Raw genomic sequence first — 25,577 nt, forward strand, 5'->3', positions numbered from 1 at the left:
TATGACTTTTAATCAGACCACACAGTGACGACTCCCTCCAAGCTCACAGCTTCTTCTGCTCCATCTCCGCTCCGGATCTGGCCCCTAAAATATTCTCAGCGGTTTCATCAACCTGTTTAAACCCTTTAGGACCAAATGAATACATTGGATTAAATTGTTGTTTATTTGTATTATTAAAGGAAAGAAAATCTAAAGCAGGGTTGGGAAAGTTTAAAAAAAAAAAGAAAAAAGAAAAAAGTGTGATGTTTTCGCTGGAGCCTTCAAACGGTTTGTGTTTTTGCTCATAAGAGGAACGATCTCTTCCTCCTCCTGCTGTTTAAAGCTGCGAGCCGATCAGCTGAACATCTAAATGAGATGGACACAGATCCCCTCAGAGCTCCGTCTCATACTTTCACTCACGGCTTTTTTTCCCCCCCTTTCCGACCCAAGTCCCCTTTCTTTTCTCGCCCGCGCCTGGCGCGCAAGTGGATCCTCCACTTCTAATGCTGCCGCTGCTTTGTGTGTGTGTTTTCACGTTAGATATCAAGCTGAAATCAAGGAATCGAGTCCATGCGAGCTGCCATCTGATCCCCCACACACTTATCAATGAAGCAAGAGATCATGGCGGATGGCCCCAGGTGTAAGAGGCGAAAACAAGCCAACCCGAGACGGAAAAACGGTAAGAAAACCACGCACCAGTTGGTCTGATGGGGAGGAGATGGCGGGGGTGTATCTCTGAACGGGAGCCTGCTTTGAAGGCTTCCACTGCGGGTTAAGGGTGTGTGAGTCCGCGGCTGGTGCGCGGAGCTGTCTGTCCCCCTTTTACGCAGGGAGAAAGGCGCCGCTGTCCGAGGGAGAAGTGCGCGCAACGCGTTCGTGTTGCAGCCATAGCTTTGGGATTTATTTCATATAAATATAGATTAACTGGCGCTCATTTGCTTGGAAGAGTGTGTTTTTCTTTTCCTCTGTGGAGAAGAGGAGGTTAGTTTAGAAGTTGTGGATGTTGGAAAGTTGCGGAGCCGGCTGGTTTCTCTCGTCGGGACAAATCCCAGCCATGGGAGGTGGGAGGACAAGGAGGAGGAGGAGGAGGAGGAGGAGGGGGGGGAGGCTGTGTAACGGTCACACAGACAGTCGCTGGCTGGAGGAGTTCAGTGTCCCAAAAAATATTTAAAAAAAAAAATAAGAAGAAAGAAAAACAAAGAAAAAGGAAAAAGTCACATCTTGTCAGTTTTTGGTTTCCATTGTTTCCATCAACGCACATCCAATCCTTCCACATAAAACACCTTTTTTATTTTAAATTAGAATTTGCTGGATAAAATATTTCACATGAGGTGGCTTCAGCTCTTAAAAAAAAAACGCGTTTTTGTTTTTTGTTTTTATTTTTATTCACACTTGTCAGTAAGTTTACTGTAGTGAAGGGACCATAAATAAATTGGATGACATGTCCGATAAACGCTGGACATTAATTGGGTCTGGAGGTGGAGATTTGTTGCTTTTCCTTCTCCGTTTCACTGCATTCTTTCCCACAAGAGGCAAATCTGCAGTGACATTTCCTGGCCCTGTTATTCCTGATCATTCCATATAGGCACTGGCGAAGTCAAGGAGTGTGTATGTGTGTGTGTGTGTGTGTGTGTGTGTGTGTGTGTGAAACATCGAGGCTTATATTTGCTTTCTCCACTCCAGTTTTTTAATCTCTGCCCCCACAGGTTATTTATCTAGATCAGATTTCATTTATTGATTCCAAACAATCAATAGTAGACAAGCATTTTGTTCCACACTAAACAGCACAAGAGCATAATAACAGCAGCGAGGTGCAGATTTCCTGCGTGGAAATGTGCATCAGCTGGATTTCTAAAAGAAGAAGAAAACAGAGAATAATAAGACACATTCAGAGACGTGGCAGCCTGTTTATCTGTGGCCACCTGTTTTCTAAAGGAGAGAGGAGGAGAAAAAAAACACAGGCTTGGCTTTTGTATGAAATGATAAAATAATGTTAGGAAAGCAAATATAATTTTCACACCTTTAAACCTGACAAGAGGCGGCGGAGTGTGTAAAAAAAGAATATTTTTATCTCCCACGGCATCTTTACAGCAGCACGCATTGAAAACACATTTAAAAACAAAAACACTTCTTTTATTTATTTATTTTTTTTTAAATTCCCCTTCTATGACAACAAGAGTGCCTGATGACCATACTGCTTCTTCTCCTCCTCTTCCTCCTCCTCCACCACCTCATCACCCCCGGTCCCCCCCCCCCCCCCTCTGGGAATGCAGAGGCTTATTTAGGCTTGGCCACTCTCCCCTCTCCCTGCCTGTGTCTCTGTCCTCTTCCTGCCTGGCTCGATGGAGGGATGGCGGGGCGAGGCGTGTGACGGCCGGCACGACTAACTCCACCAAAAAAAAAAAAAAAAAAAAAAAAAAAAAAAAAAAATTCTAAGCAGAGGGGGTGTTGATATGAGAGGGGGGGTTGTTGAGTCCATGTTTTGTGGCAGATGCAAACTTGGATGCGCTCAGCCTGCATTTCTTCCCTCTAACTAACAAATCGGATGAATCTCCACAAATGTGATATAAGTGCAATTACATCTAATTTCTCTTAATGGCCTTTTGGAAACGCTGGTGTGTGTGCCAGCATGTTTGGAAGTAAATTCCAATTTGCGGGCCTTCTGTCTTTATTTTGATTTAAAACTCTGCTAAACGTTTGACATCTGCTTTACTTTCTGCGATCCTCCTTCCTGTCCTGACTGTCGTCTCAAAATGCACAGATTCCACATCTAGAGCTGCTCAGATTCAGATTTTTTCTTTTATTTATTTTTTTTCCCCCACGTTTGCATGGATGGATGGATTTTTTTTGGCTTTTGTTCCAATTAGTATTAATGAGGCATTTGCTCTCTTAAGTTGTCCAACCAATGACATTCTCCCTCCAGATGACTGTTGGCCTTCAGGGTTGGAGGTGCTACAGTAGCCTTACTCACTCACTGCCCAGCTCTGTCATGTGGTATTTAACCACAGTTCATGACTTATACAAACCTCCCGCACGCCACGGTCGAGTCTTACAGCAAGAGAGGAGAGAATTACATTTTAGTATCATCGTCTGGCTCCCCGCTGCTCAACCGCAACAACAGCAAGGAAGGCGACCCCTTCTCCTCTCCTGGTGTGAAACTTGATCTCAGCAGCGTGAAGCGTTGGAGAGTTTGGCCCTTGCCAGGTGTTGCTTGTCACATCCAGCTGTGAGCGACCAACAGAAACACACACCTGTTCTTGTTTTCTTACTCGACCGACTTCAAGAAAGGAAAAAAAAAAAAACAAACAAAAAAAAAAAAAAAACACACACACTCCTGCTGTTTTTCTTCTTCTTTTGAAAGTGGATGAAAGTGTGGCAGACTGAGGATGTGGCGTTAGCTTTCTCGTGCTTTACGTTTTTTTTTCCCCCCTAGCTTTCCCCACATGACATGTTTAGTGTCGGGACATACCCTCGGAAATGCAGCGATTACATAATGTGAGGCGGCAGGGAAAAGGAGAAGCGGCGCGGCCAGGCGTCGTCTCTGTGTTCTCATACAATCATCTGAATGTGGTTATTAAGGCTATATCACAAATAGCCAGTGAAACGGGGGGGGGGGGGGGGGGGGGGGGACAGGGTGTGTTTATGTGTGTGTTGAGCGAATGAGGAGGAGGAGGAGAGGAGGAGGAGGGGGGTGTTCTTTCAGACCCAGACAATGCCAGATTTCTGCCAATCTAAACAATTTGTCCATCTCTATTATTCCTCTGCCTTTTTGTTTTTTTCTTTTTTTGGAAAGTTTGCAGAGAATTAGTGTGTGTGTGTGTGTGTGTGTAGGGGGGGTTAGACAAGGTGCTATCCTTCCTTTCTCACCCTTCTCCTCCTTCTTTTCCCATATTTTCCCTCCACAAGGTAGGGGCTGTTTCCCCCTCCTTTTCTTTTTTTGCCATCGGTCACTGAGCAAAAAGAAAAAAAAAAAAAAAAGGGGGGGGGTTTGAGAAGAGAAAAAATAAGGGAGGAGGAGGGCAAGGTTTCGCAGGGCGCTCGCGGACAATTGATTGTCAGTGGTAATGTGTTTCATTTACATGTTTATACCGTCAATAGTGGCGGGGGGGGGGGGGGGGGGGGGGGGTTGTCCGCCACGCCATTCACCGCTGCCATTCCCATACGGGTTGGCGATTGTGTGGAGCAGACACTCCGCGCTCCTCCTGCCTTCTTCTTCTCCTTTCATTTTTCCTGCAGGAAGAAGCGGGGGGGGGGGGGGGGGGGGGGGGGGGATGCCGCGCAGCTGAGGGGGTAAAAAAAAAAAAAAAAAAAAAAGGGGGATTATTTTGTGTGAGCGAGTGAAATAATAACTGGGAGACATCAGATGATGTTCCTAAGCTCGCCGTGGAGCCGAACAGGACGCATCCCAGTTCCTTCACATGCAAAAAAAAAAAAAAAAAAAAGAAAGAAAAGAAATAAACGGATTGTCACAAGTGTGCGGCGAGAGGCCTCAGTTTTGTCCGTTTCACGCACCTTTTATGCATCTATCTTTTCTCTTCCTCTCTCATGACTGCAGCTAAATATATCCATCTCAAACTGCGTGAGTCAGGCGAACATGGTCAAGCACGAAAATGCTCGAATGGACTTCCCCTATGAGATCATGTCAAGTGCAAAGCGAGCAAAAGAATGGTGGGTGGGGGGGGGAAAGAAGCTCCCTTTGGGCATCAGTGTCAGCTTTGTGGTGCGGTATTTGGCGTTATTAGAACTCACATGATTTTTATTTTATTTTGCTGTTTGTGCAACAGAGAGGCAGAGATGCGGCGTGATATCCTCGGCTTTCAAGCTCACATGTAATTCAACAAACCCTCTAATATGTGCTTTCCACGAGGAATTAAATCAGGAATGTAGCTCAGCAGCAGCATTTGCGCGCACACACACACACACACACACACACAACAGCAGCACAGTTTTTTTATGCTTTGATAAGGCAGATAAAAGCAAATAGCATGGCTTGTGGCTGTACCCACCCCCCCCCCCCCTCCCCCCCTCCCCCCCCTCCCCCCCAAACACACACTCACACACACAGAGAAGAGAGGGGGAAAAAAAAGAGAAAACTAGTGATCAACTCCATTCTGGACACTGGACAGAAAACTTTCATCAATCCCTCCTGTAAAAAAAAACAAAACATTTTTGACACATTTTCTCCCCTTTTTTTTATTTCTTTTTATTATTCCTTTTCTTTTTTCTTCTTCGCCTTCCTTCCTCGACCGCCCTGCTTGTGTGTGAAGATATTTCTGTGCCTGGCGGCCAGAGAACACACACTTGCAGAGGCACCGCGAGCCCGGACCCCCTGACACCGCGGGTCTTTGGAATGCCTTAGGTACGATTTCACTTTCGCTCACATCAATGCTGACCTGAATGCCTTTCATATCTGATCTGCCGTGTCTCTCCTGGTAAACATCCCCCGGGGGGGAGAACAAAGAAAGGAGCTCCTCTTCTTCTTCTTCTCCTTCTTCTCCTTCTCCTTCTTCTTCTTCTTCTTCTCCCTCTTAATCACAATTCAGCCCCTTTCGCCGCCAGCAGCAGGGCTACACATTTGCATTCAGCATCAGAAAAAGGGCCTGAGATGAAAAGGGGGGGGGGCGAAAAAAAAAAAAAGAAAGAAAAAGGAGAGCAAGAGAGTAGAGAAGAGAGAAAAAAAAAGAAGCAGAAGAAGAGGAAGGGAAACATAGCGGCAGAAAGAGGTGGGTGGGTGCTGGAGAGAAATAACTAGGGTGTTTGTGGTTGTTTGTTGGTTGTCCCCTGGTTACAAGCCTTTTATAGTCTCCCCCCTACTCTAGCAGGGACCCGGCCCCTCCTGACAGACAGATAGTGTTACAACATGGCATGCCCACACTATTCGTGGCCACTTACACTTAAGAATAAAAAGAAAAAAAAAAAACAAAAAAAAAAAAAAACGTCCTGGCTGAGACCGATTGGATTGTGCATTAAGGGTGAGGAGGGGTGAGGGGGGGTGAGATAAGAGTCAGGAGCAGGTGTCCTCACGATGGATGCACTTTTTTTCTCCCCCTTTTTCTTGTCTGCTCAGCTGCAAGAGGCCTCCTAAACTTTTGAATACGTAAAAATCAAATGTTTGTAGTGGTGAAAAAAAAAAAAAAAAAGCATCTCCATGTAAACATACACGACACAATCAGCTTGATGAAAACGATCAGTAAAGATAGCTTCATCATCTGCATTCCCAGACAGGATGTATGCAAATCTTAAGCAAAGATGTGGAGCTGCAGAGGGACTGTGTGTGTGTGTGTGTGTGTGTGTGTGTGGGGACCTCAGCTCTTTAAATGGCATCATGTGATATGGATTCCAGTTTTCTTTCTTCTCTTTCTCTTTCTGTTCCTCACCCCAGAACTTTTTTTCTTTTTCTTTTTGGTTAAGAAGAGGGATTATCGGTACACCTTCCCTCCCTCCTCCTCCTGGCCAAGCTGCGCAGGATTTAGGCAGATTTACTTCAGCAAACACCTTTGGACACTGGGGGGAAAGTAGGAGTCTGTTTGCAAAAGGGACCTTTTGTTCAGAGGGGTTCTGGATAATGCCTTACCAGGCAGCCATGATATTAACCCGTGCTTTGGAGAGATGGGGCGGAGGAGCTGCTCTTTTTTTTTTTTTTTTTCTTTCTTCTTCTTCTTCTTTCTTTTAGAGACCTGCTTGGCTGTTTTGGTCATGAAAAATATATATATATTTATTTATTTTCATTTGGATGCATCGGTTTGGAGATGCACAGCCACAGAAGGTGCACTTTATTTGGGGTGATGCACGCTCACGCACACACACACAGCCACTGCCAAGAAGGATGAAAGCGAGAGCAGTGGCTGAGATCCGTTGCCTGACTAACGCCGAGGCATGAATCAGCCAATAGCGAGCCAACACCGACTTCCCTTCATGTTCAAACCACAATAATGATGCACGGTCCAACGCGATGCGGTGACACAACGTGGCATTCCTCGCATGCTTCTGGCCCTCGTCTTTTTTACATTTTGTTTACGCCTCTCTAAAAAGGAAGGCAGCGTGGCATGTGAGCGCCGCACCAGTCCCAGTTTTTTTTTTTTTAAATTTTGCTGAACTGTTGCTGAACTTGTAGGAATCGTCTCAGAAGAATCGGGTTTAGCTTGTTTCTGCTGGATTGGCTGCAGCGTGTCGAGGATGAGCCTTGTTTTTGGTGCTAGACTCCCAGGTGTTTCGGGCTTCATTCGAATTTACCTCCAACCTTTCCTCTCTTCCATTAGCGCCTCACTAGTTACATCCACCACACACACACACACACACACACACACACTTCCTCCTCCTCCACCATTTTGCAGCTTTTCTATGACACCCTGTAAAGTTGTAATACAGTCAGATGTCTTTCTCCTGCTTCCCTGACTTTATTTCATGCCTTCTTGCTTGTTTTCCTCTCTCTCTCCACGTCTTCGCCTCATCCTTTTGTTTTCTCTTTTTTCCTTCTTTGCAATTTTGACAAAAAAAAAAAAAAAAAGCAAACACACAGAAATTGAAACTTCAGTGGTCCGGCAAATAAATTGCACGCATTTGGACTTCTCATTTACGTGTGTACACTCTTTACCCTAAGCTGGCATGTTTTATGCATCACGTAGAAGAAGGAGGAAGATGAAGCTTCTTTTTTTTGTTTGTTTGTTTTTGTATTTATTCTTTCCTCTTTCCTTTTTTTTTTTTTTTTTTTTTTTTTTTTTTTAAATATCATGCCTCATTTGAGTGTTTCTGGGGCAAAAATGCAAAGTCTTTATTTGGCCCATCCGTTCCGTCTCGTCCCGCTGTTTGCACTTACGCAGTCTCGGCTGTGATTTCTGACATTTTTTTTTTCCACAAGTAGACTTTCCACATTTGCGAGGGAGCCGGGGCGCGACAGGCGACAGGTTGCTGAGCAGGTGTAAACTAACATTCAGATTTTTGTAATTACACGGCGATGATAAGGAGGGGAAGGAATTGTAAACCTCTTTGTTTTTCCTCTCAAAACTGCAGAATTTGTGTGCATGCTGAAGGAGTAATTGTGCATAATGCTGTGTGTTATTTACATTCGGATTGTGCGTGTGTGTGTGTGTGTGTGTGTGTGAGAGTGCTTGTGACTCCGTTGCAGTTGGGACTGAACCGCCATGTTTCTCCTCTAACAAGCAGGATTGTGTCGTAATAGAGCGGCAAAAGATCAAAATGTTGATAAAATCAAAAGAACAAACGCATCACAGCTGGTTGTGGCTTGTGTGTGTGAAGACTGTCCTGCTCTGTGTGTGTGTGTGTGTGTGTGTGTGTGTGGTTATGAGAAGCATCCCGATATTTCTAAGGAAACAAACACCTCAGCTGGCCATTAAAATAATTCCTCCGTTTTATTTGTGCGGCAGCTGCTTCAGAGATGGCACCTTTGTGCAAACAAGTGTTGAAAAGCAGCCTCCAGTTTTCTGCTCTGATGTCGGCGCTGCTGCCCTACGAACACACACACACACACATTTAGGGAAAATGCACACGCTTTGATGTATGTTTGATTGTCGGGTGGAAGAGCTCTTCTGGCAAGGTCAGGACCGTGTGAAACAATCAATAACAGATCGGCAGATTAAGGCTTGGTGACATCTGGAAATCTAGGCCTTCTTTCACACACACACACACACACACACACACACACACACACCATCCTACCTTTAATTCGGGATAATAGAACATGCTATTTGATCAGCGCTCACTTTTCTGACTGAAGTTCATTATTCAGTAGGTGTCCTGCTTCCCTGCCACCTAAGTGTTTCCTCTTTTTCCTTTTTTTTCTTTCTTTTTTTAACGAGGACTTGTCTGCTATGCTTTGTACCCCAACCCCCCCCCCCCCCCTACAATCTTGCATGGAAGTAAATTTAGATGTGTTATCTCAATTTAATTGCTGCCGATTGCCAAGCAAGATTAGGGGCAAAATTAGGTCACTTTGCGGTTGTACAAATTTCACTCACTTCCACGCTTTCATCTCGCCGTTGATCAAGCACCTTCTTAACCGGAGGCTGCAGCCCGGAGAGGAAAAACGGTCCGAGTTTTGCTTGTTATTTAAACCTACATTTAACCTTTGGCAAAGCGAGTGAGTCAAGGAGAGCTGAAACATCTTCCCCTTTAAATGTCATGTGCGGTGGAGTCAGTGGACATGTGTGGCCACGTCGACCCCGTTCAAGAGTCTGAGAGGTGAATTCACGTGTTAATGGCTTCTGACTGCAGAGGGAGCCCCCCCCCCCCCCCCCCCTAACTTCTCTGAAACGCTTCATGTCCCGTCGCTGTCAGATTCGAATGTCAAACAAACGCCTCCTCAGGTAGCGGGGGGAATAATCACCCCGACAGGCCTGTCCTCAGCCTTTCTGACACGCAGGACCGACGGAGCTCTGGCTTCTTTCGGCCAAGGTGGTCAAGCAGGAGGATTTTAAGCGCGACAGTAAATTAAGAAGCTGGAGGTCGGAGTTCGACAGCGCGGTTGTGGTTGCAGAGTCGGTTTTGGCAAAAGCAGGAGTTGGGTTTGGACGTTGGAAAAGGTTCGAAGGAAAGTTTTTCGGGGGAAGGTGATAAAAGTGAGGTTTGTGCGGCCGACGAAGCCCAACTCCAGGCTGACTTTGGTTGTTTCCCTTGCTGATTGTTGGGTGGAAGGGTATTTCCTGACCTAGAAAAAAAGGTTTAAATCAGAAGACTCGAGCTCAAACTTGTGACTCAGCCTGACACTGTTTCTTGTTAGGTCAAGGTTTGATGACTGGGAAAACCCTGAAGACGTTATATCCTCCACGAGTTCGACCATTTACTGCTTCTCCTTACACCTCGGGCTTGTTTCCTAAAACTTTCATCCAGCTACTGTCACTTTCCTCTCTGTCTTTTCCGTCTCCAACTTAGCCTTCTCCCCCACCTCTACTTCCATCCATCCCAGCAGCCAGCCAGCGAGTCATCTAACCAGTCAGCCCACTCTAATTACTTCTCCCCCACCCAAGGGAAGCTACTTCCTTATCGCCCGGCTGTCTTGCTCCGGCATTCCTGAGATAAATTCCCCACCACTTTGTTATTCTTACTACTTAGGGGTATTGGAATTAGCATGGCCATCAAAGCAGACCTTGTACTGTGCCTTTTTTCTCACACCCCTCCTCACGACCTTATCAGTGGTCATACATTACAGCTGGGCATGGGACGTGCCCACGGGCTGCAGAGGTGAATAACCGACAGAGGTATTGAGCTATGCGTCTGACATCAAAGGCTGCCGGATGATGAAGCGATGCAAATGTGGTGGTTGGCGGCGGTTCACCGTAGCCTTGCCTTCTTTTTTACTGTTTTTTTTTTTATTCTAGCCGTGCAGGTACTTCAGGGCTGCGAGGTGACGGATTTGTCAAATTGCACTCGGCATTCCAGGTAGCCGTAGCGCCTGCATCCTTTCAGATTCTCTGTTTGTATTCATGGGAAATAAAAAAACAACAAAAAACGGCGTATTAAAGGGCTTCCTGCGCCGTCATTTACACAGCCAGCGAGGCTCACAACCTTTTAAGCCCCTTCATACCTGTTAAAGCCTCCACTTCTCAAGCAGTAAATAATCAGAGCTCCATTCATCCCTGCAAACCCCACTTTTTTTTTTCTTTTTTGCAGATGTGTAAATCCCTCGCTCGCTTCTTTCCTGCCTTTTTTTTCTGCTCCGAGCTGTTTCCCAACACAGTTTTATACCTCAACGGCAAGCCACCTTCTAAACTGGCAATCACAGTATCCCTAATGTTATTACTTTTCATAATTAGTTACAGCAACACTCATTCGACGACTGGCAGAAAGGAGTATTCCTTAGTAATTAAGGTAATGAAATATTCATTTCTGCTACCTTATCAACAGTCTCACAAATGAGCCAGCCATGCTTAATGTCCGCCCTGCCTCTGATTTTATTATGATGGCAGACTGGCACATCTGCAATTAGTACTCACACTGACAGTTCGGCGGTAAGCAGAGGGAGACGAGGTGAAGCAGCGATGGGTGGGTGCACCCTGGTGTGACTACACGCCCCCTCTGCCACCCTCTTAGACCCCACCTCCTCCCCCTTGAGCAGCCTCCACTCCACTAACCCTGTTACCTTTATCTCCTCCTCCCCAACCGTCTCCTCCCCGACGGAGAGGTTACCTTTTCCCAACGGTGCAAAATCGACTTGACATAACTGTTCATCAGTTCCAGTCCCCCTCCTCCTCCTCCTCTTCCTCCCCCCTTCTCTACCTCACCCCGCGGTAGTTTGCATCAAATCAGGCCCAGTCAAGCTTCAAGTGGAAATTGGCAGGCCAGAACCTGAGAGTGGAGGAGAGGAAGAGGGAGGGAGGAAGCAAACCAAAGAGAACAAATCACAGATTTTGAAGCCTGAGCTTCATCCAAGGTGGTGAGGTCCGGTTTCTGGCGGTTAAGTGCTGATCAGATGGTACAAAATGAAACTGAGGAGACGCTGAGTGATTTTTTTTAGAACAGAGTTAATAGCATACCACGTTAGGATGCCCACTTCTCTGATATGAGAGATTTTAGGGCCGATGTGATCAGTTTGAGTTGCATTTTTAGCTGCTTTCTGGCAGGAAAATGGCCGCGCGTTATTCGTCTTCTAGGAGGGCATCAGATTGTTTCAGAACCAACAATTTGGACGCTCAGACTCACATGTTTGCACAAACAAATAAACACACACATTTAGGCATATCCACATTTGTAGACAACCAACCAATAGTCTTCCATGTCACACACACACATGTTCACACACTAATTGGCAAACTGACAGGTCACAGTAGACGCAGATGTGCTGGTTTCTTTTTTTTTTTTTCTTCTTCTTCCTTCGCTTTTACCTCGCTGTGGCCCTCAGAGAGAAGCAGATAGGCAGTTTGTGATGAAACTTTTAGTGAATCTGGCTGCTCCAGTTCTGTCGCCGCCACGTCACGAAGCTCCAACCTCCTCTGCCCCTCGACTCCCCTCCTCCTCAGCTGCTATGTATTCTTATTAAGGTTGAGTGAAAGAGGTGACTATCATTGTGTTTTTATTCATTTCCTGATACTTCAGCTGTCTTTCCCCCCTTTTCTTCCTCTTGTCACACCTTTCTCATCTTCCCCTCTTTTTTTTTTTTTTTTTTTTTTAACTTTTCATTCTATCTTAATCTGTCTCCATATCCCCAGGCCTCCTCTTCCTCCCTCCCTGCCCTCAGCTTTGCATGTGCTCCGACGGGCTGACGGCCGTTTTGACAGGGCGGCATTGAGGTAAAACGGTGTGACGGCAGAGTTTTGTTAAGCCGAGAACAAAGGCTCGGAGATGCCAGGCCGAACCATTGTCCCCCCCTGCACCCATATTGGCCTTGCCACCGTTTTGCAGGATTTGCTGCTCTGTTTACCTCCAGTTAGTCGCCTCTGATATCCAGAGTTTCTCCTTTTAAGTTCACATAAGATCGTCCAGGAGTGAATCAAGCCGTACTTTCTGTCTTTCAAGTGTGTGCTGCTGCTTATAAAGTGAGAGAAAATGGAGAAAGATTGGTAGAAATAACTGTGCAGAGCAAACAAAGTCCCCTCGGTGAGTGTCACTGTGAAACAAGTGTGTGTGTGGGACGCAGAAGCAAAGGGCAGAGTGTGTGTTTGTGTGTGTAAGTCTGGGCCGTTGGAGTTGTCCTGCATGGTCTTTGGGCAAACTGAAAGCGGTGCTCAGTGGGATTAGAGAATGAGTGCTGCTGGGGGTGGCGAAGGGCGGAGGAGAGAACACAAGAGGATTCTGGGAGTTGTTTTTCTGCCTTATAGCAGCGCCGTCCATGAAGAGAAAACACTGCTTTTTTTTTTTTTTTTTTTTTTTTTGCAAACGTGCACCGAAAAAGCGCTCCAATCTTTGCATCAGATGCAAAGATTGTTAGACTTTTCCGGAACCGACTCGATGATGAAAGTCGGAAGCGCTTGAAGAAGCTCCGCCTCCGCCGCCGTTCTTGTGTGTTTATTTACAACTCCGACATTAAAATAAAAGCAAAGTTTCAAAGAACAAGGAGCAATAAACAGTCGAAAGCGCCTTCATCGAACACAATGATATTTTCACGAGCGCGTAAAGATTATGAGTCCATTTCAGCAGCGCCCATCTGTGCTTTTCATTTGCGACTATATGCTCAGTAGTTAAAGTGGAGGCTGAGCAAAGACAGGAGATGACTTTCATTTGGTTTAATAGTTTGTTAAGGTCAAACAAGATACGTGGAGTGTAATCCCCTCCCATCGGCAAGCCTTCAATCCTTAGGATGACTGACAACCCAAGAGACTGACGAATTTTGTTGTTTTGGGGAAAGAAAGCACTTCCCTGCCAAATCCTCCCGCCTGCTGCCGCCGCGGCGATTAACGGGTTAAGTCAATGAAACAATTTGTCAGAAAGGCAAACTCAGTTTCTGCAAACCCTTTCTTTTTTTTTTTTTCTACTCCCCCTGCAAAACAATTACAAAATTACAGTAGATAAAAACTGAACGGCGCCAGTATTTATGCAATCAACATAACGAAGAAACAAAACAATTTAATGTGGAAAAATCATCATTCATCTGCATTATAATTGCTTCTCTTTCACATCTACGGGGATGGTTAATTAAAATTGTGATTAAATGCGCCTGCACTGCCTAAGATGTCTTCCCCCTAAACAGGTGCTACAGAATTTAAAAGTAAAGAGAGAAAGCTAATTAGCATTGGAAATTGAGAAATTGCCTGCAAGAATCGGTGTTAATTTCACTCACTGATGAGGTAATTTATAAAGGGGGAGTCTGTGGAACATGAGAGATTGCAACACCAACCAACCCCCCCTTAAACGCACCCCACCCTCACCACATCCCTGGTCTCCCAGCATGCAGGTGAAGCTGTTTGCAAAACATTGAAGCTACTTGGTATTCTGTCTTAGTTAGCGGCGCATTTGGAGTTCATCTGCTTCCCCCCAACGCAAACACCGAGACTAAATAATGACATGCGAGGGCATCGCACACAAACATGCGCACCTTTTTTTTTTTTTTTTTTCTTTTTCCTTCGAGGAGATAAAAAAAAAAAAAAAAGGAATCAGGAAAATTACTTGCAAGATGAGCAGTAGGGGAATGCATGTCTGCAGGAAATGGAGGAGAGGAGCCAATGATGGTTGTAAAGTTTTGAGGTTTTTTTTTTTCCCTTCTCGGAGTGGAATTCGTCGCTGCCGTCTCGCTAAAAGTTTCCAGAAACTCCCGATACTGCCGTTCTCCATTCTCCCCCTCCGCTTTGTAATTACCTGTCATTGTCCGTCATTATGGTTGGCTACGGAAAGATGTCAGGAGAAGGAGATGGAGCCAAACCGTTCCACCATGTTCAGAAAACTTGGCCTCAATCAGGTCGCAGCTCTTTCTCTGAACTCCCCATTGGCTCATTTCTCTCGAATTTATTCGTCTACCTTGAAATATGTCACAGTTAGCATGTTTAGATGGCACAGAAAGAAAACAAGCCTGACTGGTGACTAGTTTTTTCAATTCAATTCAATACAACTTTATTTATATAGCGTCAAATCACGGCAATGCCATCTCAAGATGCTTTCCAGACAGAAAAAAAGAAGAAAAAAAACATAATGAAAGCCAATGAAAGCCTTGATCTTGGTGAAAATAAATGTATAAAAGAAAAAAAAAAAGAAAAAATAGTTGACACCCAGAAACTGGAACCAAAAACAGACAGAAAAAAAAAGAAAAAAAAAAAAACATAATGAAAGCTAATGAAAGCCTTGATCTTGATGAAAATAAATGTATAAAATAAAAAAAAGAAAAAAGAAAAAATAGATGACACCCAGAAACTGGAACCAAAAACAGACAGAAAAAAAAAGAAAAAAAAAAAAACATAATGAAAGCTAATGAAAGCCTTGATCTTGATGAAAATAAATGTATAAAATAAAAAAAAGAAAAAAGAAAAAATAGATGACACCCAGAAACTGGAACCAAAAACAGACAGAAAAGAAAAAAAAACATATTAAAGCCTTGATCTTGGTGAAAATAGATGAATAAAATAAAAAAGATGACACCCAGAAATGGGAACCAAGAGCGGGTCTGGACAGGTGGGAGGAAGAGGGGTGAGATGGCCGGGGGGGGGGGGTGAGCTAGCAGGCCGTAGATCATTAGGCGGTGGAGCTGAAGCATCAGCCAGCACGAGGTTAAAAGGAAAAGCCAATTTGCTGAGACATACTCTGCCGACCTTTCATCATAACTGGACCCTTTTTCTTTTAGATTAAGTCCAGTGAGCAGAACTCAGCCGCCTGTCAGCGCGTTAAGCCCAACAACCCCCCCCCCCCCCCCCCCCCCCCCCACCACCACCTCCTCCTCTACACTTTTTAACAATCACCTCAAAGCTCCATGAACTTTTTACAGCTGCTATGTGACAAATTTCATCCTTCCCACCTCTTCTAACCTCCTCGTGCTCGTTGACACCAGAGATGCTTCTTGGTTCTTACTCTTAAAAAAAACCCAATAATATAAGTAATATATTAAATGCACCAGTTTAACTAATATAAATGCAGTCAGTTTGGTCAGAAATCATCACAGGTCATGAAATCCATAAAGGGCAAAGTTTGTTTCATATTTCTAAACTGGACTAGAAGCTTTCAGAAAACCAGTTTGAGAGTCCAAACTTCTTGTGCTCCAATATAAGAGAACTGTAAAGGAATTCGTTCAAACTCTCATTCATGTCACCCACCGCAGAACTCCTTCATGATTATTTTATGACACCCCCCCCCTCCCGCCATCCTCGACGACATCCTCGCTCCTCTCTTCTTGTCTCCCCCTCTGAGTCACTCCACTGAACAGGTCAGGCAGTAAGTGACAAGGTATTTCGTCGTTTTGTGAACCTTTGCCAGACTGATTGTTCAGTGCAAGTGTAGTGTAACTGAGCTGCTTGTAGCTCGCCGGAGTGTGGAAAATAAGATCGAGGACGGATTTTTTTTTTTCCTTCCTCCCCCTCCCCTCTGTCTCTGCCTCTGAGTTGGTTTTACAACAATGTGTGATAGTAAAATAGATATCCAGTGGCTGAGGCGAGAGCTCCAGCGAGCCAGTGTTGCTGTCGCTCTTCATACATTTCCGTTCCACCTGACAGCTCGCCGTATCGCTCCAACATTTACACTCGCACCGGTTTGACCCGTGACCACTTGTAGCTGACTATTACGCTATTACCGCGCAGGCGTTCGCCAAACTGTCTGCTCTGTGTTCATCCAGGTTGTGCCTTGAACAGCAGAACGGGTCAGTCCCCTGGTTGGGGTTGTCGACATGTTTCTGAGACTAATTCAAGCTCCTGTTCCTACAAAACCACTTCATGTTCCTTGCTCATACGTGGACGTCTACATCATAAGTGCACTTTATTAGCTGCAAATCAGGCATTTATTTCTTATTTCTGGATTTTCTTTCGCCTTTGCAGGATTCTGTTGAATTATTTTATCTATTTCTGAAAAAAAAAAACACGTTTAACCCTAAAAATTCAGCAAATCTTTTTTTTTTTCATGCATTTTCTTTTATCTAAGACAGCCCTCTGGTAGGGTGCAGGAACAAACCCCAACTCCTGTTTCAGTTAGTGTCTCGCTCTCGCTAACCATCAACTCAAGAGCCACAAAAGAATATTTATCTTAGAGCAGATCGGAGAAATCTCTTGTGTGCAGTACTGCAAAATCTCCGTTGTTTATCACTGGAGGCGCAGCTGAAGGAGGAAGGTGTATTTATCAAAGAAGAACCATCCTGCAGCTTGTAATTGTCTCAGTTGTGACTCTGGTTTTTAAGAAGAGGTGAAGAGGTCTCCTGCTGGAAATGAAATTTATGTTTATAGGGCTGTTCAGAGGGGTCGTGTTGTGATGTTTGTGTTGATGTCGAGGTGGCAGGGTTGCGCTTTTTATATGGGTGAAAGGGACTTCGATGACTTCAAAAACAAGAAAACAGAGGAAAAGCCTCGGTAAAGCCCTCCGGGAGAGACTCACGCGATGACACCGGGGGGGGAGAAAACAATCGCTAATATTAGGAAGAAAGGAGTTGGTGGTGGGGGGTGAACACACACATGCACACAGAAAAAAACAAAAAAAAAAGCTGGAGTTTGTTTATGTGCTTATAATGCGAGTCTGTGCGCCCGGTGAAGCGCCGCAAATGGGAGAAGTATGCGTGGGTTTCTCAGGTAACAGGATTACGTGGGCACATAATTGATCCATTTGGGGGAAAAATGACAGGGCTCTAAAGAGGCCTCGGCTTTGGAAATGGAGTTTATGAAACAGGCATTCGTAAATTCAAAGGAATCAATATGTCAATTTTATTACATCTCCGGGCCAGATGGGCATTAAGGGCACAGCTCATCCCTCTGCTTCTCAAGCTCCCTCTCTGCTCTGTCATCTCGCTCGCAGCCTCTCTCTGTCAGCGTTCCCTCTTCCACTTCTTTCCTCTTTTCTGCATCTTTATTTAGACTTACGGCGCTTCTCGTTTTTCCTCGCTATCTGCAAAGATGTGACAAAAGTTTCTCTTGTGTTTAACTCCCACTATGACCAGTTCTGCAAACAATCCGGTGCTTGTAGCCGACAGGGTGCATTTTGTTGACTTAGCATCAGATCAGCCAGCTTCTGCTTCTGCTGTGTGTGAACCTGTAGGGCTGCATAAGCGGTGCTAAAGCTAGCTTCCTGTTAGCATAAATGTGATCTGACTTCATCTGCTTCTGTATTAATAAACATCATTTCCTTTTCTTTTTTTCATGAGGATGATATAAATATCTGTGCTGAGAGCAGGAGATTGTACTGTACCTGGAGGGAGAGCTGAAGCACAGCAGAGAGGGACGCTTTTCTCAGTCACTTGATAGAAACGCAGACAATACCACCGTTTCTTTTTTTGTTTCTTTTCTTTTTTTCTGTAATAATTACACAAAAAAACATGACTAGTGTTCCATTTTACTACATTACTTCCTTTAAAAATCCATAAATTTAGGCGAAATAATTAATAGAAACTTTAGTTAAAGCCACAAGAAATACATCCCCTTTAACGTCAATTCTAAATGCATGATGTCAAAGCAGGATTTTTGTGTTTTTACTTCAAAATAAGTAGTTAAAATGTTTTATAAAGAGTCACCAATGCTTTCCTGTACTTTAAATTGATTAGATTTTATGAGTCAGAGCAAAATGTTCGTTCAGAAAATCTTCATTTGAACTGGATATGCAGAATAAATTAAGGTGCGAAAGTTTTTTGTTGTGATTTAAAAGCAGCGGAACCTTCTGGTTTGCTTACTTCTTCTTATCTCTCTCTCTCTTCCTCCCTCATTCTTTCTCCTATGTTGTGTACATCATCAAGGTCTCCCTCCGTTTGTGAGGCAAAGGTCCTAAGTGGCCATTTTGTGGGCGAGATTTGGACTGTTTGACTCCATACATGTCTCCATGTGGGTGTGTGTTAAGTGGGAAGCTGTGTGTGTGTGTGTGTGTGTGCGTGTGTGTATGTGTGTGAGGTATCAAATATCCCCCATCCAGGCAAATGCATCAGCTGAAATATGTTTGTCAATGCAGATGTTGACTCAACACTATTATTCTTTAGAAAAAGCCGTTTAAAAAGAGAAACCAGCACAATAAACAGTTTAAAAGCTTGGCCAATAGTCAGGCTCTTAAAAGGAGGAAAAAAAAACTAAACAAGAAAAAAAAACAGGGTATTGATGTGTGTGTGTGTTGGAAAGGGGGGGGAGAGACAGATTAAGCATTCTGCATTTCCCCCGCTAAAATATTCACATTTCATTTAAATACAACAGCATCCCAGGCAAGATTTAATTACCATCCAGCGCTATAATGCAAATGAATAATGCAGCAAAGACTGATGCAAACGGATAGAAATATAAAACTCCAGCGCTCAATACGTCGAGGGGAAAGGGAGAGGAAAAAAGCGGGAGAGGAAAAGGAAAAGGTAAAAAAAAAAAAAAAAAAAAAAAAAAAAGGCCTCTTGATGCTCACTACTTAGTTGGATTTGAAAAAGAGAAAGAGATTGGCAGGAAAGAGGAGAGAAGAAGAGGAGGACGAATGCAAAGAGGGAGGGGAGGAAGCACAATTACGAGACCCAGCTTCTCGGGCGTTTGCCAGGATTTTCCTTCTCCCATTCCAGTAGTTCATTTTCGGTGTAAGTAAATAATAAGAAGTTGGTGATGCTTGCATTTTTAATTCCAGCCCCCCCCCCTCCCCTCGTTGCACTTTTTTGTCTCTTTTTTTTTTTTTTTTCGTTGTTCAGTTCACTGACTGACATCTGCTATCAATGCTAAGCAGGTGTTCCCGTGCAAACAGACGTGCCCCTGTTTGTGTTTCGCCATCCCCGCCACCGTGCACCCAAATGAGCAACGTGATTAAGAATCCTGTAAATTTTTGAAAGGAAACGGATGGCTGCCCGGCTAGAACGTAATTACACCGCCGCCGACATCCGCAGCTCACCGCTGCAGCAGCAGCCAGAGCCTGAGCAACAGCAGAGAATTAATAATATATAATGGCATCTTCCCTTGTAATTCATAAATGAAATAAAATGAAGGAGTAACTGCTGATAAGTTGTTTTTTTCTTTTTCCTCTTTACTTTGTCTCTTTCTCATGAGGTTTGCAGCTGAAAAACACAAGTTGATCATCTTTTCCAATATTTTAACGCAGTTTGAAGACACATTTCTGCCTTTCATTTTCTTTTTCAGCTCATTATCGACTAAATGAGACCTCATACATACGTTCCCTTACTTTTTCTATTATCTGCTTTCACTGTCCTGTGTGATCATGCTTGCATTTGCGGTGGACAATTAGCCCTGACATCTCGAGTGGCAGCAAACTTCCTTCCCTTGAACTTTAAAGCCAGTCAGAACACGAAGTTCGCAGCTTCTTCTCAGTGTTTTTGTGTTCGCTGTTGGTTTTCACTTTTACCCTCAATGGAGAAAAAAACCCCAAAAAAACCAAAAACGGCACGTAAGCTAGCTGAGTTTGAAATGTCAAAACGCTGTGACGAGGAGAAGGATGAGGTTGAAATGTGCAGGAAAGACTGAGGAAGGAGAGGAGGAGGGGGGGAGTGCAGATGGTAACCTCTGGGGAGGAGAAATGAGGTGAAGGGAGTGAAGCAGGAAGAGGAGCATAGCGTGACACAGGGGCCAACTAAAAAGCTCTGACAAGACCAATTTTGACAGAATCTTCTCCTTTTTTCATTTCTTCTTCTTCTTCTTCTTCTTCTTCTCCACCTAAGAGATTATTTTTTCGCTTTACATCTCTCCAAAGAGCTGCCAGGTACAACACAAACCGGATTTTACTGTCTGACACGCCGATTCATGATACAAAACCTGTAGAAGTGCAGCGGTTCATGCATTTTCGCTCCATTTCTGCCCATTTCTCTGCCTGGATCACCTCGGCTGCTGTTTCTTGCCACAGCAGCTGTTGATAGGAGTTGACAGACATTGTTTGGCCGGTTGAAAGGTGCGCCTCCTCGTAAACGCTGGCTCACAAAAAGAGAGGCGACACTTCTCTCCTGTCCTCTTTCATCAGAGCCGGCTGCATCCCTCCATTCGGATGCACGATAATTACCCCTTCTCTCTGAACCCCGGGACTTCACTCTGAGATGGGGAGGGACAGATGCTGACAATTATATTAAGCATGTGTGTGTTTGCTTCCTGCCTTGTAGCTACCTTTCTCCCCCCCCTCCCTTCTCGCCGCAGAGTTCGAAGCTCATGATGATGTGAAATAATAAGGTGTAGTTGTGAGTGCGGCTCCCGGCTGCAGCGGGACAAACATTGTTTTTGTCTGTTTGCTGCGTCTCTAAAGAGGCGCTGTGGCCGAGATCAGTGGGTTTACTGTGCGCGGCGTTCAGTGGGAAGAACAAGACACTGACACAGCTGGGGTGAGAGAGTTCAGGTCTGTTTAGGGGGAGAACAATGTGAACATTTTTTTAGCATAAATGCATGCACCCTAAGTGAAGATAATGATGTCAAACAGGCATGTGCAAGGTCAAGAATGAACCTTTATCATCAGTGCCAGAGAGAAAGATGTCACGTGACATTTTTCTGCATTTTCTGCACGCGTGATCACTTCTGATCTGAATAAAATGGTCTCTTCTTACTCTTTTTTTTTTTATCTAGTTTTAGGACTGATGAAGGCTGAGAAGCAGAAAATGACAACAAAACAAAGCTTATTGATGAAAAGTAATCTTTTAAATAGACAATTTCACTTTTAGCTGCATGATATTGTATTGAAAAGTTGGCATATTAAAGCTAAATGTTGTTATTATCAATGCATTCACATTCCAGGATGTGTAATTACAAAGATTAAGAAATTAACTTCACTTTGTGGACCCTGAAGTTGCCAATGTGTCTGCCTTTTAAAATGCCGACAATTTCCATCATATGAAACTGTAAAATTGCTACTTTATCAAACCTGTAAATGCTGACATTTCCCTTTCCAAACAGTCACAGAATGACCTACTCCCAAGACAGTTACTTCTTTTTTCTTTCACAATCATGTTACACGATCCTATTTGAAACAACATAAAGTAAAGCATGACCATCTGACGGTTTTTGCTCGTCTGATGTGGACACGAGAACAAACAAACCTGTTACATATTTCCATGTGAGACTAAGCTGTTGTCACGGTGGCTAGCTGCTGCTGCATGCCACACTAAAGCCTCTCCCACCACCTGAAGTCTACATGCTGCAGCCACCATTAGTTATCATGGCCTGTAGTGTTCCTGCTGTTGACTGGTGAGACTTGTTAACGTGTGTGACAGCTGTGTTAATGAATGAATAGGACACACTGCTGCTTCTCTTCTGCGCCCTATCCGTGCTGGGACTCATACAGTAGCACACAGAGGCCTGTTGTAACCTATAGAAAGGCTGCATAATAGCAGCGACAGTCTGGGCACTGTTTGTGGAGGAGGAAGACAGCGCAACTCTGTCTCGGCGAGCGCTGGCTGGAGTCGTCATCGTGTGCAGGCAAGGTTGTCCTCCTCCAGCTGCTGCTGGGAGATGATTCGGGTCACCGCGGGCTGCTTAAACAGAGAAGGGGGGGGCGGCAAACTGACAAATCAAGAGGGCGATTGTGTCTGGTGCCAGTCAGTTGTAATTAAGAGCAGGATTGGGGTGGGGGGGGGGGGGGGTTGGACACGCACATACACACACCAGGTCTCATGGACAGAGTTAGGAATATAGAATCAGATAAACACACACATGCACATAGACATAAACAGGGGGACGTCCACGTTTAAGCCTCTTTACAGAGCAGCTCACCTGAAAATAATCGCTGCGAGGGGCAGCAGGGGATGCAAATGAGGCCGGAGGTTAGCGTGGGAAAAGTGGAGCAGGGTAGCCTGGGACTAGGTGATCCTGCGGGCAGGGGGCCGGCCTCAGGAGGGGCCTTTGTTTCCAGCCTCTGTTTAAAAATACCCAGCGTGCACCTCCTCCTCCTCCTTCTCCTCTTCATCCCCCTCTTCTTTATCACCTCCCCTGCCCTCCCAGTCCAGGCCAAGCCAGAGGGAAAAGCAGATATATGGTTTGTTTAACAAAGGGAGAGAGAAAGACATGTGTGTGTGTGTGTGTGTGTGTGTGTGTGTGTGTGTGTGTGTGTGTGTGTGTGTGTTTGTGGACAAATTTTTTTTAAGGAATTTTTTTAAAATTTTGTTTGGTTTGAGGTGTTTCGACTCAAACGCTGCTGAATGAGAATATTTAGCCTCTACAACCCAAAGACAGTTGAATGGAGGCTGAGTGGACTCATTTAGTTCTGGTCTGGCCTGGAAATGGTCCAGTTTCAGCCACATTCAGACCATTTATGGTCCAAATCTAATCACCTGAATTTGGCCAAGATATAGATTTGGTTAAGTTTAGGCATTCTGACTTAAGTGAAGAGTCTGAGCTGGATTATTTCTTCTCAACTCCTGGTTTTTTGGGGGGTTTTTCTGTGGCAAAATTGCAGATTTTTACTGGTTTATCCAAATATAATTGGGTAAAAATCCCTAAAAGTTTAACTTGTACCTTCGCTAGGTTATAAGTTCCAACAGGACAGATTTCAGTGACGAAAAATTCTAAAGTTTAATATTAAAAAAAATAACAAATTTCTTTCTTTTCTTTCTCTTACCGGTGCTCCTCCACTTCCACCCGTGGCTCTTCACTCCAAAGCAGGTAAGCCTTTAACCTCCAGCTGCTTGCGCATGCCCCATCACATAAACAACACCTGGATTACCTCCTTACATGCTGCATTCATCATTTCCCATCATGCATACTGACTGTGGTGTACATTCAGCCTTAATGAAAGCTGCAACAGAGGCAAACATCGCTGTGTGAACAACACATTCTCATCAATATTCAAAGGGTTAAAGCTGTAAAAATGTGTGTATGAAGGGGGAAAAAACCCCTCCAAACGAGATGTTGCAACCTGTTTGGTGGCACCGCTGCGGACACCCCACCGCTGCAATACCTCTCTCTTAATTATTATTTATTGCCACCACCTCTCACCCGCCTCCCCTTCCCTCGCTCCTCTCCTACCCCCCCTTTATCGTCTTTCTAAATAATTTCTTCAAATGAGGAGGTTTTACTCTGCCACATGCATGCATACGCGCAGCTCCCGCTCATCAAAGTTTAATCGAACCCCGCATTTTAGTTTTTTTCGAATAAAGCACACTTAAAAAATTTAGATGCAAATTATTTTCCATTATTCATGCGTTCTCCCAGTCCTTGTAGATTTAAACATTTCCGAGGCCACCTTGATTCAAGTAATTACCTAAGCCTCAGCCGGCACCGTCATGAATAAGGTATTTCCTACAAGCAGAGTATGCGCCTGATGAGCTTTTAAAGTGGCTGTACACTGGACTTGTGTATTGCTTCTTCTGCATGAGTGACTAGAACATGCATCGCAATCGCTCTCAGGTGGGGCGGAGGGGGGCGAGAAAGACTGGCAGGGGTAGTGGGGAGTGACAGCACTCTCACTTACATGTTCTGAAAAGCTTCAAGGTCTCTATCTGTGGTCTGCTCAACCTCATGCTGCACCCAGATCCCTCAATTCAGCCATTTCTGTCCACAAAAAATGCACAAAAAACTTTTTTTTTTTGCTTTGCTAGACTTATTTAATTAAAGCTAAAACCAAACAACTGCATCTGTTCTGTTTGTATTAGAAGACGCCGTAATGTCCAAAACTGTCAGCTTCACAAGCAGGATCTCAGCTGTGGTGTGAACACAGCCTCTCCTCCACCTTCCCCCCCCTCCCTTTCTGCCCCTGGCTCTTTGTATCTTTATCCATTTCAGTCTGAAGGATCCCAAAGTATTCCACATGTGAGCAGCTTAATATCCACCTTTAAGCTGGCAGCTTTGAGATCTCTCCTTTTTTTTTTGTGACGTTACAAGAGAACTTAGCTTTACCCCACTTTACCTGAAGATCCTTTTAAATCACACCTGGCTTTGTTGGGCAAACACTTCTCGTCTCGTTTCCTCTCCGAGCACGTTGCGGGAAATGAGACGCATTTTTATTTGATGACGTCTCCAGAAGTGAAGATGTGGAAATGAGCATCAGGTGATAATTACTTCCTGAAATGTATTCACAGTGTTTTCCTTGTGACTGAAAACTCCGCGCTTCACCTTGATGAAAAAAGCCACTTTTGAGCCGCTCTAAGCTGCTGTTTGTGGCTGCTTCAAGTGTGTGTTGTTGTACCTTTAACTAACCTCTAACTATGGCTTGAAACATGACCTTACCTTCAGTCAGGACAAAGACAAGGAGTATTGATTCTCAGATCAAAGTTGACACATTACACCCGCGGATCCTTCCAGTAATATCACCGTGTATTGTTTAAACATCAAAAATTAACATGAGAGTGACCCTGAGTGCAAAGTGGGAAGTCTTTTTTTTTTTTTTTTTTGTTGGTTTTTTTTCTGCAGGAATAGGAAACAAAGCGAGGTTAGATGGAAAAAATAATGCAGCTGTGGCCTGCAAGCAGGGGGAGGAAAAAACAAAGTAGTTGACTCGGCGACTCCATCATCTTTACTACCCAGCAGAAGAATTAATATTTAAACATTCTAATAATGTAGCTCGCCTTGCATGCACTTTTAAGCAAAGCAACAATATTTTTCACCTGGGGTAACACAATGATTTTTCTTCCCGCTGTGCACAATTTCCCTTTTCTGATGATCTCCTCCAAGCCTCCCACCTCCACGCTGCAGCCAGGCGTTCACCCCCCCCCACCCCCTTCGACAAAACCTGTTTTGTGATTTCCACGTTATTTTTCACCCCACACACAAAAAAAAAAGAAAAAGAGGAAGAAAATATTCATGGAGATAAATATTGAAATGAATTATCCCTGTATATGAGCAGAGGCCGCGGCTGTAGGAATGCACGATGCGTTCCCTTGAGGGGCGAGCAGTGATTCATAAAATCGAACCTGTTTGAAGGAGGAACTCGGTGTGAAGAGAGAAAAGAGAAACAGCAGAGGACAAACTTGGGCTTTTTATTTGTTTTGTTTTCGTGTATCAGCTTTTGCCCTTTCATACTAGAAACTTTTCTAATTGCCAAAACAGCAGTAAGTTGGTTCAGCCATACGCTGCTAATTTTACCACCTCCTTTTTCTTTAGTCTTTGGCTCATTTTTGTTTGCTAGCTTAAGTTAAATCAAGCTTTGTAGGCAAAAAG

The 25,577-nt window shown here is 44.4% G+C and overlaps 1 protein-coding gene across 2 annotated transcripts in view; it reads left to right on the forward strand.

Annotated features, from left to right (window-relative positions):
• The window catches only part of zeb2b (zinc finger E-box binding homeobox 2b), a 78,525-nt gene that overhangs the window by 943 nt on the left and 52,005 nt on the right, over nt 1-25,577 (forward strand). For both annotated transcript variants that reach the window (XM_079263789.1, XM_079263790.1), the window contains exon 2: nt 520-658. In XM_079263789.1, coding sequence (XP_079119915.1) covers nt 586-658 — 73 coding nt within the window. In that variant the 5' untranslated portion in view covers nt 520-585. The remainder of the gene's footprint in view (nt 1-519; nt 659-25,577) is intronic.

The sequence above is a fragment of the Telmatherina bonti genome (genome assembly GCF_933228915.1).
Source record: "Telmatherina bonti genome assembly, chromosome: 24".
NCBI classification, from domain to species: Eukaryota; Metazoa; Chordata; class Actinopteri; order Atheriniformes; family Telmatherinidae; genus Telmatherina; species Telmatherina bonti.